Source organism: Macaca fascicularis, chromosome 3 (assembly GCF_037993035.2).
Source record: "Macaca fascicularis isolate 582-1 chromosome 3, T2T-MFA8v1.1".
NCBI lineage: Eukaryota > Metazoa > Chordata > Mammalia > Primates > Cercopithecidae > Macaca > Macaca fascicularis.
In genome coordinates this window covers 143,409,894-143,424,033 of record NC_088377.1, presented here as the reverse complement: position 1 = coordinate 143,424,033, position 14,140 = coordinate 143,409,894, and the positions used below count along the sequence as shown (strand labels likewise).

The 14,140-nt window shown below is 43.8% G+C and overlaps 1 protein-coding gene across 36 annotated transcripts in view; it reads right to left on the bottom strand.

Moving 5' to 3' along the window:
- The window catches only part of MAGI2 (membrane associated guanylate kinase, WW and PDZ domain containing 2), a 1,469,004-nt gene that overhangs the window by 22,446 nt on the left and 1,432,418 nt on the right, over positions 1–14,140 (bottom strand). For 3 of the 36 annotated variants that reach the window (XM_045387581.2, XM_074035657.1, XM_074035663.1), the window contains one exon: positions 2,530–2,558. The exons of the other annotated variants lie outside the window; for them this stretch is intronic. In XM_045387581.2, coding sequence (XP_045243516.2) covers positions 2,530–2,558 — 29 coding nt within the window. The remainder of the gene's footprint in view (positions 1–2,529; positions 2,559–14,140) is intronic. 36 annotated transcript variants of the gene reach the window in all.

Sequence of the window (14,140 nt, the reverse complement as noted above, 5' to 3'; positions counted from 1 at the left end):
GCTACTCAAAGTGTCCTCCATGGACCGCATCACCTGAGAACTTGCTAGAAATGCAGACTCCCCACCTAGACCCACTGAATCTGAATCTGCATTTTAACAAGCTCTCCAGGGATTCACATGCCCATTGAAGTTCGAGATGGCTCTAAAGTTACCATTTAGTCTGTGAGTTCACTTTGTAAACTGTAGGTGAACTGAAGTTGAGGAAAGAAAGAAGAGCTTCAGCCAGGACACTGAAGTGAATGATAGTTGCAGGAAGAATGAGAAATCCTATGCTTCACAGGACACTTTTTGTTTTCAGACCCTCACAGTGCCTGTTGGCTCAGTTAAGTTCGTGGGCGTTTTCACTGAGCCTAACTCACGTCACGTTACTGGCATAGCCAGGACATACCTCTTGACTGCCATAGCTATGATTCCAGAGAGGGTGTCTGAATAATACGGTAATAGTGTTTTTAAGTTTTCACAAGTGATTCTAATGGGTGTCTAATATTCACTTACAGGATTTTTTTTTTTTTTAAGTTAGTAAGTTAGTTGCTGTTGTTATAAAGAACATCTTAGAGCCTGTTTATCCAGGTAACACATTCCTGAGATTTGCAGCTGGTTCAGACACTGCAGCCAAGTACCTGGCCCTTCCTCTCTTTGACTGGCAATAAGCTGAGGGAAGAATTGAAATTATACAGGCTCTTCTTTGAAAAACTGAGTTAAAAAAAAATCTCAGTTCTCTAAATTGTAGATGTGATCTCTCACAGCTGAATTAATCAATTAAGCATTTACTCAGTGTCTAAAGGTGCCAGTGTGGGGCTGGTTCTGGGGACCAAAGACTAGGGATACCAGATTCCTGCCTTCAAGAGGGATTGTGTGACTTTGGTTTATCCATGACAAATCTCTTCCCTGCCTGGTAGAAAACCTGGAATTCTCTGTCTTTAATCAATTTATTTTGTGCTCTAGGTCAATAGGAGGACCCATCACAATGAAAAAGTCTTGTTCTTTATCATTTGGAAAATTAGACCTTCTTTCCAAGATGTCCTTAGTCACTGACCCTCATCAGTGTGGATGATCTTTCCTTTACTCTGAGCAGGTTGTTTTTATTCTGTGGGCCTCCAGAGCAGAAAGAAAAACCATTTTAGAGGCGGTTCTGTTGAATGTGCCTGGCACATTGGTGCTAAACAGGCAATAAATCATAATAAATGGAAATAGTCGCCCATGGCATGATCTGATTGAGTCGTTTAAACAATCATTTTGTGTTGACAAAGGGTAGAGTGATTATGCCAGAGGAACTCAAAGGTGCTCGAAACAAATGCACTGCAGAAATTGCTTGAAAAATGTGGGGAGTTATTCCAGGGCAGTAGACTTGCTTCATTCTAGCTCAGTCCTGAAGTCTGCAGACCCAGGCGGATGTTTGCAGTTTTGCGGGATGAACCTCCTAGCAACCTGCTAATACCATTCATTCTGCAGCTTGGGGGTTAATCCTCACATTAATGTCACTTAGAGTCACTTAGAGGGCAGCTCCTAGCATACGTGCAACTGTGCTCATACAGACGTCTGTTTGACTTGAACAAGGAAGACATTATTAGTAATAATTCGTGCAAATAGGCTGCCATTGCCAGAGCATTCCTGAGACATCTCCTTGTGCTCTTGGGGCAACCCTCTGGGGCTTGTGGGCGGGGACTATTGTTGTATGTCTTTTCCAAAGGAAAATGCCAGGAGGGTAAGCGACTTCCTTTGGATCACCTTGCAGGCGGGCGGGAGTGAGAGCTGAATTCTAGTCTTCCCCACCCTCTGCCCAAGCAGAGCGAGGTTGAGGGGAGGCACAAGCAGGAAGGAGGACGGGCGCCCCCTGGCGGCCCCTGGTCGTGCCGCAGCCTCACATCCCCACCCACGGGTTCCCTTCTCGCAGCGTTCCCAACCCCGCCCGGCTCAGCGCAGGGTCAGGAAGGGGGCGCCCGATTCCACCCCTTTCTCAACCTTCCCTGGGTGGGTAACGTCACCCCACAAGGGTTCAGGTGGTGGTCCCTCGACTGGGAATGAGAGGATCCTGAGGATCCCTCAGGTAGACGTAGAGCAGCGGGGCTCAGCTCTGGAAGCGCGGGAGGACTCTGGGAACCGCACCCGGGCGGGTCACCTCGCCTTAGAGACAGCCCTGAGTCAGGTCAGGTGGCAATGGGCATGACGTGACACCTCCCACGGAGACGTCTAAACCCTCTTGAAGTCTGCCTGCGCATTTACATCATTCTCTATTCATTACGGCTCAACTCAGGAATGATTGCTGACGGCACTGAAATAAATGACAACCGTGAAGGGGCTAACTGGAGCTGTTAATCCTCTGAGAGGCCTTTCGGCAAGTCATTCTTCCAAGGCAGCTAGATCATTCTGGAGGAGCCTGAAAAGGTGCCTGCTGCTGTCCAGAGTCCGCCTGTGCATCCTTTGACCCTCCACCAGCACTTTGTTGAATGCTTGTGGCGTGTTGATGGGGAAAGATTGAAACTAACTCAAGCTCCTTTAGTACTAGAGACCACATCTGATTCTTCTCACCTGAAGTCTGGGTGCTTTAATGTGAGTCTCTGTGGAAAGAAAAAAAATCCACCACTCATTCCAGCTACCTGAATGAAGGTTCCTTTTCACTTACACATTGTTGTTTACTTAGGAAAGAGTGAAGACTAAGCAGCTTTGCACTTTATTTTTGGCAATGCCTTTCCCTAGAACACAGGAATCCACAATTTACTGAGGGGAAATAATTATAAACCTTAAGAGGTGTAAGTTTCAGCCTCAAAAACTAACAAACTGAGAACTAATGTATTTTTGGTATAATTACTAGTTTTACTAAATTTGATTTTTGCCAGACTTTCACCTAAAACAAATGCAAAAAAGAATAGTGACAATGGATTGGGCCAGTTACTAGAACAGAAATCTTTCAGGTTCAAGCTCCTTCTCTTTACTCCTTTATTTTCCCAGGGTAGCATGATTAAAGGTAAATGAAAAACCGTTGGGATAATTTGTGTCATAACTTGCACTTCTGTTATGAGGAGGGCATTGTTATTCTATTATTTTATGAGAAACATTCATTAAAATAATGTGACTCCCCCAACTCCAAACTTTACAGTACCATTAATGTTTCCTTTTCAGGACCCAAAGTTCTTATAGCATTCTCTCACTTTTGAAGTTTGTCATGCATTATTTCTAAGTAGACACATGGCTGCTTTAACTAATACGGGCATGTGTGTATGTCTGTATAGGACTAGAGAAGAGATCTTTTTTTTCCTCTCTCGGACATAGCTATGAGGAAGACAGGTCAGTTGCAGTTACTGCCATTCCAGAGACAGAATGATAGAGGTGTAAGAGCCACCCACAATGGCATTCACACATCTGCAGACTCTAGATTCTCCTTTTGCTGAACACTAGCAAATCACTTTGAATCAATGCGGAGTTTTAGTATAGCTTTTTGTTCATTTTCTTTTTCACAGCAGTATGGAAGACTGGTTAGTATGACAGAACACTGTGAAATCTTTAATTCATTTTTTCAGCTGACACATATTTTTGGGGACTTGGTAGGTAGTCAGGATACAATGATCAACAAGATAGACAAAGTCAGTGCCCTTGTGAGGCTAATGTACCGTGTGTGTGTGTGTGTGCGCACACACAATTGGCTCCCATTAAGAGATGGAATGAATGGCAAAGTTAAGGTGGCCTTTCATAGAATCTCAGTGTTACCTTTTGCTAAAAATGGGAATAAAGGCCAAATGTGAATAGAAACTTGGGACTCAAGAGACTTTATTTGATAAGTCTCTCTTAGAAATCTAAGGATGTGGCCGGGTGCAGTGGCTCACACTTATAATCCCAGCACTTTGGGAGGCCGAGGCGGGTGGATCACGAGGTCAAGAGATAGAGACCATCCTGGCCAACCCCGTCTTTACTAAAAATACAAAAATTAGTCGGGCGTGGTGGCACGTGCCTGTAGTCCCAGCTACTTGGGAGGCTGAGGCAGGAGAATTGCTTGAACCTGGGAGGCAGAGGTTGCAGTGAGCCAAGATTGTGCCACTGAACTCCAGCCTGGTGACAGAGCGAGACTCTGTCTCAAAAATAAGTAAATAAATAAATAAAATAAAACCAAAACAAAAGTAAATCTAAGGATGTACTTAAATTATAGAGACACAGGTATATAGAACAGCAACAGCCATTTAATGATCTTTGGTTGGGGTCTTGTTTTCTTTAGTTTTGTCATTCATTCATCCATTCACTCATTTCATCAAACACTGGGTGACCTATCCATATCCTTTATTTATTTATTTATTTATTTATTTATTTATTTATTTATTGAGACGGAGTCTCGCTCTGTGGCCCGCCCAGGCTGGAGTGCAGTGGCGCGATCTCGGCTCACTGCAAGCTCCGCCTCCCAGGTTCCCGCCATTCTCCCGCCTCAGCCTCCCGAGTAGCTGGGACTACAGGCGCCCGCCACTACGCCCGGCTAATTTTTTTTTTTATTTTTGGTAGAGACAGGGTTTCATTGTGTTAGCCAGGGTGGACTCGATCTCCTGACCTCGTGATCCGCCCGCCTCGGCCTCCCAAAGGGCTGGGATTACAGGCGTGAGCCACCGCGCCCGGCAGACCTATCCATATCCTTAAGGTAGAGCAGTGTGCTAGCCATTGGGAATATGAAAATGAATTTAGAAACACTGCTCTTCATGACCTTGAGGAGCTCACATTCTAGGGAAGGGAGAAGAATACCTGAAGAAATAAATATGATACAATGTGTTAAGCACTTTAATAGAATTACATACTGAGTAATATAAAGATATAGAAAAGTCCCTCAGAAATACATCTTTGAGAAAAAGAAGCTGAATAATGATGGCATTTTCATGAGCCTTTTCAGTTCCAGTCAACAATTTTATGGTTATGTTTATATGTGAGACAAGCCCTCTTTGCCTTCATCTGAGATTTGAAGATTCACTTAATCAGAGCCTGACTCCAGTTTCCTTTACAGTTATGTACAATTCTCTTAGTAAAGAGCGTGCATGCAGGGTGCTTTATAGCCTTATCCCACAGAACCCATACTCTGGATGGGAGATGTTACATTTCATCTCCATTCTCTCTCCCTTAACTTTTCCCTGCCAGCAGCCATGCTATACTAAGTGCTAATATATAAGCCTTGTGATACTTGCTGTATTGGACATTCAGTGGCCTTGCATCCTTCCCGTCAATGCCAAGGTTAAGAACTAGATGGTTTCCGGCGTCTCAGACCTGGAAGAACTTGAATGATGAACGCACAGTTGAGAAATTCAGGAGAGTTAGGAACTTAATACCGAGGGAAGGCATCCCACTTTCTCTGGGGCCTAAAAAGACCAGAAATAGGAATGTGGGCCAGGCACGGTGGTTTATGCCTATAATCCCAGCACTTTGGGAGGCCAAGATGGGTGGATTACTTGAGGTCAGGAGTTTGAGACCAGCCTGATCAAAGTGGTGAAATCCTGTCTCTACTAAAAAAAAAAAAAAAAAAAAAATCAACCAGGCATGTTGGTGGGTATGTGTAATTTCAGCTACTCTGGAGGCCGAGGCAGCAGAATTGCTTGAGCCCGGGAGGTGGAGATTGCGTTGAGCCAAGACTGCACCACTGCTCTCCAACCTGGGTGACAGAGCAAGACTGTGTCTCAAAAAAAAAAAAAAAAAAAAAAAAGGAATGTGTCCAGTATCACGCCCAGTGAAAATGTGGGTCATCATCATAGGTGAGACTGCTGACCACACGTTTTTAATTACCTTCAACATGTCTTCTGCAAGCTAAAGATTTGACCTGGAATAGAATTCACTAACATATTCATTTGAGGATAAATATCTGCATAGAGCTCTGATAAGCTGAGATATGGCCAAGTCATGGGGCTGCATGTGCGACCTATGAGGACATTCCTTTTGATCAACTTCCTCTACCAAGCAACTCATGATAGCTCTAAAAAAAGAAAAAAACCAAAGTTAGTTATGGACCAATTGAATGATGGCTCCAGCTACCCATATTTGCAGAGCAGGGAAGAACTAAATCAAAAGCTGTAATTAAAAAAGATAATGACTTTTAAATTAGTTTTTATTAATAGAATTAAGCCATATTAAGTCTTGAGATGGTATCATAAGTATGCGAATAAAATGTTCTTCCCTAATGAAAACATATATGGACTGAATAATTTAAAAGTCATATATTACACGTTGGTTTATAACATTAAATATTAAATATATTAATTGGCAATATAAAGTAGTTTATGGACATTTTGTATCACTAGCTAAATAACTAGGTAACTGCTTATAGATCTCTATATAATATAGAGTCCAAACCCACATCAATAGGATGTAAAAGTTTTGATACTGACTAGACAGAATGAGCACTTCTTAGAGAACCATAGGATGACGATGGTGGTTCTGTGCTCTCTGTGCATCGTCTTAATAGGAAAGACACAGAGATTGGGGGAGGATGATTTAGATTATCCACAAATAAATTCTCCCTTGAAGGCAATTAAAATGGGGAGCGGGTGTCAGTGGAATCTTCTTTCCTAGATATGTATCTGGCTCAGCTGTCTGGGGAAGTCGGCATGGAACTGCCTGGGGAGGAGAAAATGAACAGAATCATCTCCTGGTGAGCCTGTAATTGCACCAGCCTAGATTCTGCATGGTAGCCTGTTGCCTTTTAGAAGGCCGCTGAGCCTTCTTGGATTTTCTAATGATGACCTTGTCCCTTGCCCTAAACCTGCCATCTTCTTACACCCCCACATCTCTCCTCTGCCAGCAGTCACTCAGGAGCCAAGCCTCAGGGTTTGTCCTCCTCTGGTTTCCCTTAGTCGGGAAACTGCAGCTCCTGGGTCTCTGCCTGGCTTTCCACTCCCACCCGGGTAGAGGCCCTTGTCTCTGCTCACCTGCAACACTGCCATGGCTGCAATATTGTCCTTGTGGCCCCCAGCTCCAGGGACTCCTTTGTTGCCCCACTGCTCTGATTGCCCGCTCTGTCTTGCTTCTATGGATGGTCTGGGCCTGCACTGTGGGCCTTGTCTGCCTCCCACCATCTCTTGGGAAGACACCTTACATTCCAGTCACACTCCTTTCCATGCCTCAGCCCCAGCTCTTGCTTGCATTGATTTTGCCTATGACTGGATTGCCCTACTGCCTCTCCGCCTCCTAACACCTGGCTCAGCTCAGACACCGCCATATTCTTGCAGCCCTCTTTGATAAGCTCACAGAGAAAATGCACTTTTCCCTCTTCTGAGCACATGTTGGCTGCGGTTTACTTGCTGATAGGATTGTCTTGGCTTTGCCTATCAGATAACAGCTGTGGCTTATTAATCTTTCCATTCTTCACGGTGCCAAAGTAAGTGCCTTGTACCAAAAGCTTTGTTGATTTGAGGAATGAATCAATTTAAGAGAAAGTCTTGCCCAGGTGACATTTTGGAATGGAGACTCTGAAATTAAATGGCAACCAAATGGACATTATGATGTCTTCACTGGCATATCTTCTATATGCAGGGTATGTTAAATTGGGTTTATTGCTTTGCTCTTATGCTTGAAGGAATGTAGTGCCTTAGGAAGAACGCCCCAGTGGAGAAAACAGTGACTCCCCTAGTACTCAGGTCCTGTGACTACAATCTGTATTTTCACATATGCATATCTCTACATATGACCGTCACAATGGATGTGTCAGTTGGAGTCACTCTCTCACCTTCTTCCTCTTTGCTCCTCAGGTTCATTAAAAATATTCCCCCTGCCCCCACCCGATTACTAAAATATCAGTTAGAAGCAATTTGGATAATATTATAAAAATGTATGATCTGGGTGGTATTTCTTACTACCCCACGAAAAAGAACTCTATTAATTTAGATTTTCTTCCCATTTTTTTCTTCTAATGATAGTTTTGTATAAAACGGACTTTCACTTCATGCTGTTTTTGGGTCAGGGAAGTGGTTTGTCCCAGGGCTTCCATGTAAGGGTAAGCCTGAAACATAAGTAGTTCCATCAATTTCTGGTCTTAGTTTTAAGACATTCTGGGGGATTTCCAATGAATATAAGGAAAGCTGGATAATTTTAAGAAATGACTTCAGGCTGTGTGTGGCAGGTCACACCTGTAATTCCAGCACTTTGGGAGGCTGAGGCAGGTGGATCACGAGGACAGGAGATCGAGACCATCCTGGCCAACATGGTGAAACCCTGTCTCTACTAAAATACAAAAAAAAATTAGCAGGGCTTAGTGGCGTGCCCCTGTAATCCCAGTTCCTTGGGAGGCTGAGGCAGGGAAATCGCTTGAACCCGGGAGACGGAGGTTGCAGTGAGCTGAGATTGCACCGCTGCACTCCAGCCTGGGCGACAGAGTGAGACTCCGCCTCAAAAAAAAAAAAAAAAAAGACTTCAAAATTAATTTTAATTTATTCTTTCCTTTTACCCTCCGACTTAAGATGTGCTGCTTTTGTTTAAAGGACAGGACATGATGAGAAAGAGACATTGTGAAATAAAAGATGAGATGGCATCTCATAATTTCCACCACATTACCAGTCTCATTAGTAAAGTGCTTCTCCCCGGAAATGGTTATTGCAAGCTAAGAACAAGTGTAAAGATGAGGAATAAGAGGAGCTTAAATTCATCTTTGGCTCAGAGCAGTTAGGGCTAAGGCCCAGAGTTGAAGTTTTTCCTTCCATACATTTTACTTAGTGCTCATACCTTGGCTGACGTCTGTTGCACTGCTCAGCCATTCCTGCTTAATTCCTCTCTCAGCCATTCTTCCACCGCAAATCATGGCTGAGAGGTCGGTACTTACTCCTGCGATCTGCTCTTGCCTATAACAAATGGTTGCAGACAGAATTGCAGTCCTATGATGTTTTTTTAAGTGGTTCACGGTAGAGCCCCTAACAGCCTTTAACACCTTTGCTCCACTTCTAGTTGTGTATGTGGGCGGTGGGATCTATGTGAACTTGGTAAACAAAACCCATCAGTTCCAAGGATACAGTTTGCGAGACTGTGCCAGACGACATCCTGTAACAGTATACCTGGCAGAGCAAAACCATCGATGCAATGATTCTTTTAAAACATTGCAGAGATGTTGCAACGTTTTCTTATTTAGCTTAGAAGGGGCAAATGAGAATGCCAGGTTTTCAGGGTCTCGCTGAACACCGATGTGCTTCAGAATTGATATCTGTAATTTTCCACACATTTGTACTCGTGGCAATGAAATGCTCACTCTAACATCTTATGGTCCTTTGGCCTATGAAATATGCCGCTCTTTCTCTTTTCAAATACCATTTTATACATTGGGACTGATAATGAGAGCTGTATGATACTTATGTAAAAGGTCAATAAATCGTTCACAATAGAGAAAATTTGCCTGGTAGATGGTTCAGATTTTCTATTTTTCTCATCTGAAAGTTTCCTCAACTCGTTTTGCTAGCTATTACACATGTATTAAATGTTACATCTGTGTTTATATAACACATTTTCATACTCAATTTTGTCCTTGAATAGTTTTTGCCCTTAGCTGTAAACCTGTCTGAACCTTAGGGATCTCATATTTAAATTGCCTGATGGTTTTAGGCCAAGGTGATTGGCCAGAATTGTGATTTATTTAGTCTCATTTTTCCACACCATAGGCTCTTCAAATTATGTCAATATTACAAAAAAAGAGAGAAGATGGCTATTGAAAGTGAATGTTGGATAGGAATAAACATTCTCAACTCAGTCAAGGTGGCCACACAAGACACTTTCTAAACATGCCTGGGACATCTGCTTTGAACAGCAACTGAATGACACAAGAGGATTTAGCAAAGGCTACTGCTGTTCAGCTGAGAGTATTGTATGATTAGAGAGAAAGCAGGGGAATTGAAATGTTTGTTTCTCTCTCAGGTTTACAGGTTAGGGTGGTCAGAAATGCCGTTTGTGTCTTAGATTTCTGAGCTACAAGGTGGTGATCATTCTTCCATGGGCCTGATCTATCTTTATCTGACGTAAGGGATTCTCCGGGGCCTGTCTGCTCTAGCTCTCATTGTGCCTGAAAACATTTTATGAGGACTTTCTTAATGAATCAGCACATATTTGCAAGCGAAGGCATTCTCACCAGGAAGAATGATAACTAACATGGGCTCCACTGGCTCCCTCTACTATCACTAACTCAGCAGCAAACCCCCCGTTGAAGCACTTTCACACTCAAGTTAATAGGAACAGGCCACACAACTCTGCCTTGCCCAGTGATACCTCTGGAGCCAGAAGCTAGTGGTCTCCTGGCGAAGGCCAGTCCCCACCTGGAGCATTGACCTGTTTTGATTCTGTGGATTAGTCACTGTTTAGTGTGCCATAGGTCAGTTCTGTCACTGGCAAATGAAGCCTGCCTGGCATTTCTTCTCAGAGAAATGCCTGAAAAGCTCTTACGGCCCATCACATTTCAGAAGAAAGCCATAGTCATGTCAGAGATGTCATGGGCTTCAGCTTTCTCTTGACTAATTGCTCTTCCCCAAAGAAATACAGTACACAGATGCAGGCGAGCTCTGAGGTGCTGGAGAGGGCCGATGGTTTTTTTAAACTGTCAAGGAAGTATGTTACAAGGTTGTACACAGCCCTCTGTTTCTGAGAAATATTGTTACTGCTGTTTAAAAACAAACTGAAGAAAACGGAAGGAGCAATAAAAATAAAACAAACTGTACATATACATAAATATTATGCAATTGTTGGTCCTCACTCTCTTTTCCAGTGTTGGAGGGAGTCCTCTTGTGTTAGAGCTTGAGGGGAGGTTTGAGAATTCGCAGTGGAGCCATTGCATAGCCATTTCCATGAGGTCAGGGCTTTGCTGGGTGTGGAGGTGCTATAGTTTGGAGATACATATTCGAGACAGAGTCTTGCTCTGTCACCCAGGCTGGAGTGCAGTGGCACCATCTTGGCTCACTGCAACCTCTGCCCCTTGTGTTCAAGTGATTATCGTGCCTCAGCCTCCCAAGTAGCTGGGACTATAGGCATGCACCACCATGCTCGGCTAACTTTTGTATTTTTAGTAGAGATGGGATTTCACCATGTTGGCCAGGCTGGTCTTGAACCCCTGGCCTCAAGTGATCCACCTGCCTTGACTTCCCATTGTGCTGGAATTACAGGCATGAGCCACCACACCCAGACTTTATTTTTTTGAGACAGATCTTGCTGTCCCCAGGCTGGAGGGCAATGGCACCATCACAGCTCACTGCCTGGGCTCAAGCAATCCTCCTGCCTCAGCCTCCCAAGTACCTGGGACTATGGCACATACCACCACACTTGGCTAATTTTTGTATGTTTTGTGGAGATGGGGTTTTGCCATTCTGCCCACACTGGTCTTGAACTCCTGAACTCCAGTGATCCACCCGCCCTGGCCTCCCACATGTTGGAATTACAGGTATGAGCTACTGTGCCCAGCCGTTAGTTTGGATTTTTGACCCTCCAAACCTCATGCTGAAATTTGATCCCCGATGTTGGAGGTGGGGCCTGGGAGGTGTTTGGGTCATTGGAGTGGCTCACTCTGAATGGCCTGCTGCTGTCCTCACGGGACTGGGTTCTCCTTCTCGGTTTCCTGGGGGATGAGTTGCTGAAAAGAGCCTGGCACCCCCTCCTCTTTCTTGCTTCCTCTCTCAGCACGTGACTGCTGCACACAGTTTACCTATACCTTCCGCCAGGAGTGGAAGCCGCCTGAAGCCCTCACCGGAGGCAGACGCTGGTGCCATGCTCCACAGCCTGCAGAACCACGAGCCAAATAAATCTCTCTGCTTTATAAATGACCCAGCCTCAGTATTCCCTTTACAGGAAGAAAACAAACTAGGACAAAGGGGCAGCTATCCTGGACTACTGCTTACTCTCAGCAATGGGGACTTTCATTACATCGCACGGCCCCTGCCAGGGCTCATAAATGTTTGGCTATTGGGGAAAAAAAAGCCTTTAATAATTTACTTTATCACCTAAGAGTGGCCTCTAAAGCTGGTTATACATGACAACCAGAACATGACCCCCTATGAGGATGCAGATACCCGACCCACTGGTTTTGCTTTTCAAAGTTACCCTGAGGAAATAATCAAGGATATATATGAGAAGATACAGCTTCAAGGATTTTGTTTTTTGGTAGGATTTTTTTAAAGTAGTGGAAAAATTAGAAAGTTAAAATTAAAGAAAAGTCATCCCAATAGGAGACTGGTTAAATGATAAATGTATAGAACTAAAAGCTGAGCAGCCAGTAAAAACAAGGTCTAGAAGGATATTTGTATCATGGAAAAGTAGTCAAAATATTGTCAAATAAAAAAAGCAGGTTTCAAAATAAAATGGTTACATTTTTAAAAAGAATTCTTTTACCTCTTTTGATTATTTCTGTTTTTGAGGTATTCTATAATTAACATGTAGTATTTTGTTAAAATCAGAAAAGTTACCTAAAAAAAGAGAGCCCATTAGGGCATCATTTGAGAACTAACGCTGCTTGCAGAATGACAGTAGGAACGTTTTCAAAATTGAGATTTAAAATACATCCTTTTAAAATGTCTGTCCTAGGAGTTTTAGAACATTGGCCTTTCAAAGAGCTTTGTGAGATGGGTGGGTGAGGAGGCCCTTAATACAGAAGCTGTCCCAGGACTGTGTTATCCCCTGTCTAAGGGTGCAGGGAAGTCAGCGGGAGGGGCCCTTCTCTGTCCCTCCTTCCCTTCTCCTTGTCAGACTGGCCCCAAGGGGGTGAGACCTGTGAGGTCAGACTGGCTATGCTCCTGCCATGGGAATATGCATATATTTGAAGGTCAAAAAGTGAAGCCAAAGCTTCTAAATGCTTCTCTCTGGAGTAATCTACTAACCAGAAATTCAGAAAAACATAAACAGCTTTCCTTTATTTTCTCTTCTGAGGTCTCTGGCAGGAGCAGATGTTTGTGGCTGTCTTTCCCCATTATCATAAGCTCCAACCCCCAGCTGTGAGTCCATCTTTCCCTGTTTCAAAGTAGAAGTTGCCCATTTATTGGGGTGGGTGGATTAAGGAACGATCAAGTAGGGAAGGATGACAAAAACGCAGAGTGAGAAAAAATTTCAGCTGAAAAATTGTTTACTCTTTGCTGGGCTATAGAGGTGAAAATAATTGACTGGATTTTGTTGCATTCTGTTCAGCAGTCCAAACTGAACCTCCAGCTTGCTGTGAGTATTAAAGGCTTAGTTCCAGCCTTTTGATTTTTCAAGCACACTTGTACTCCCCCGAGATCTACCTCAGAATCTGCTGGATCCAATACCACTTTCTTTTATGGATTGAGTTTATTTTGTACCTTCTCTTCATAAGCGGAGGAAACCAGGCCTACCAGTTAGATATGGTAGTTCTTTCTCAGAATGCACTCACTTTATGCAGCAATACACATATTTTATTTTATTTTCCTTTTTTGAGATGGGGTCTTGCTGTGTTACCTAGGCTGGAGTACAGTGGTGTGATCTCGGCTCACTGCAACCTCCACCTCCCGTGTTCAAGTGATTCTCCTGCCTCAGCCTCCTGAGCAGCTGGGATTACAGGTGTGCATCACCAGCCCTGACTAATTTTTGTATTTTTAGTAGAGACGGGGTTTCACCATGTTGGTCAGGCTGGTCTTGAAATCCTGACCTCATGATCCGCCTGCCTCAGCCTCCCAAAGTGCTGGGATTACAGGCGTGAGCCACCGCACCCGGCCTAAAGGGATATAATTTTTTTTCTGGGATGCTGAAGACTGGAGAGGTAGGAATTCTGTCTTTTAAAAAGCCCCCATCTCACTCTGTGGGCATTCTCCTTCACATGGGTGTGTGTATGTATTATATTCTTATGATGTCACAATTATTTAAGCCCCTTCATTCATAGGCATGCTTGTTTTTTTTTTTTTTTTTTTTTTTCCTGAAAGACCATAACCTTCTGGAGGGAAGGACCTGACCTTGCTATTTCATTTAATCTTTTTTTTTTTTTTTTTTTCTGTTTTGAGACAGGGTCTTGCTCTCTGTCACCTAGGCTGAAGTGCAGTGGTGCAATCATGACTCACTGCAGCCTCGGCCTCCAGGGCTCAAGCGATGCTCAACCTCCTGAGTAGCTGGGATTACAGGCATGCACCACCAAACCTGGTTAATCTTTGTATTTTTTGTAGAGACAGGGTCCCACCATGTTGGCCAGGCTGGTCTCGAATTCCTGGGCTCAAGTGATCTTCCT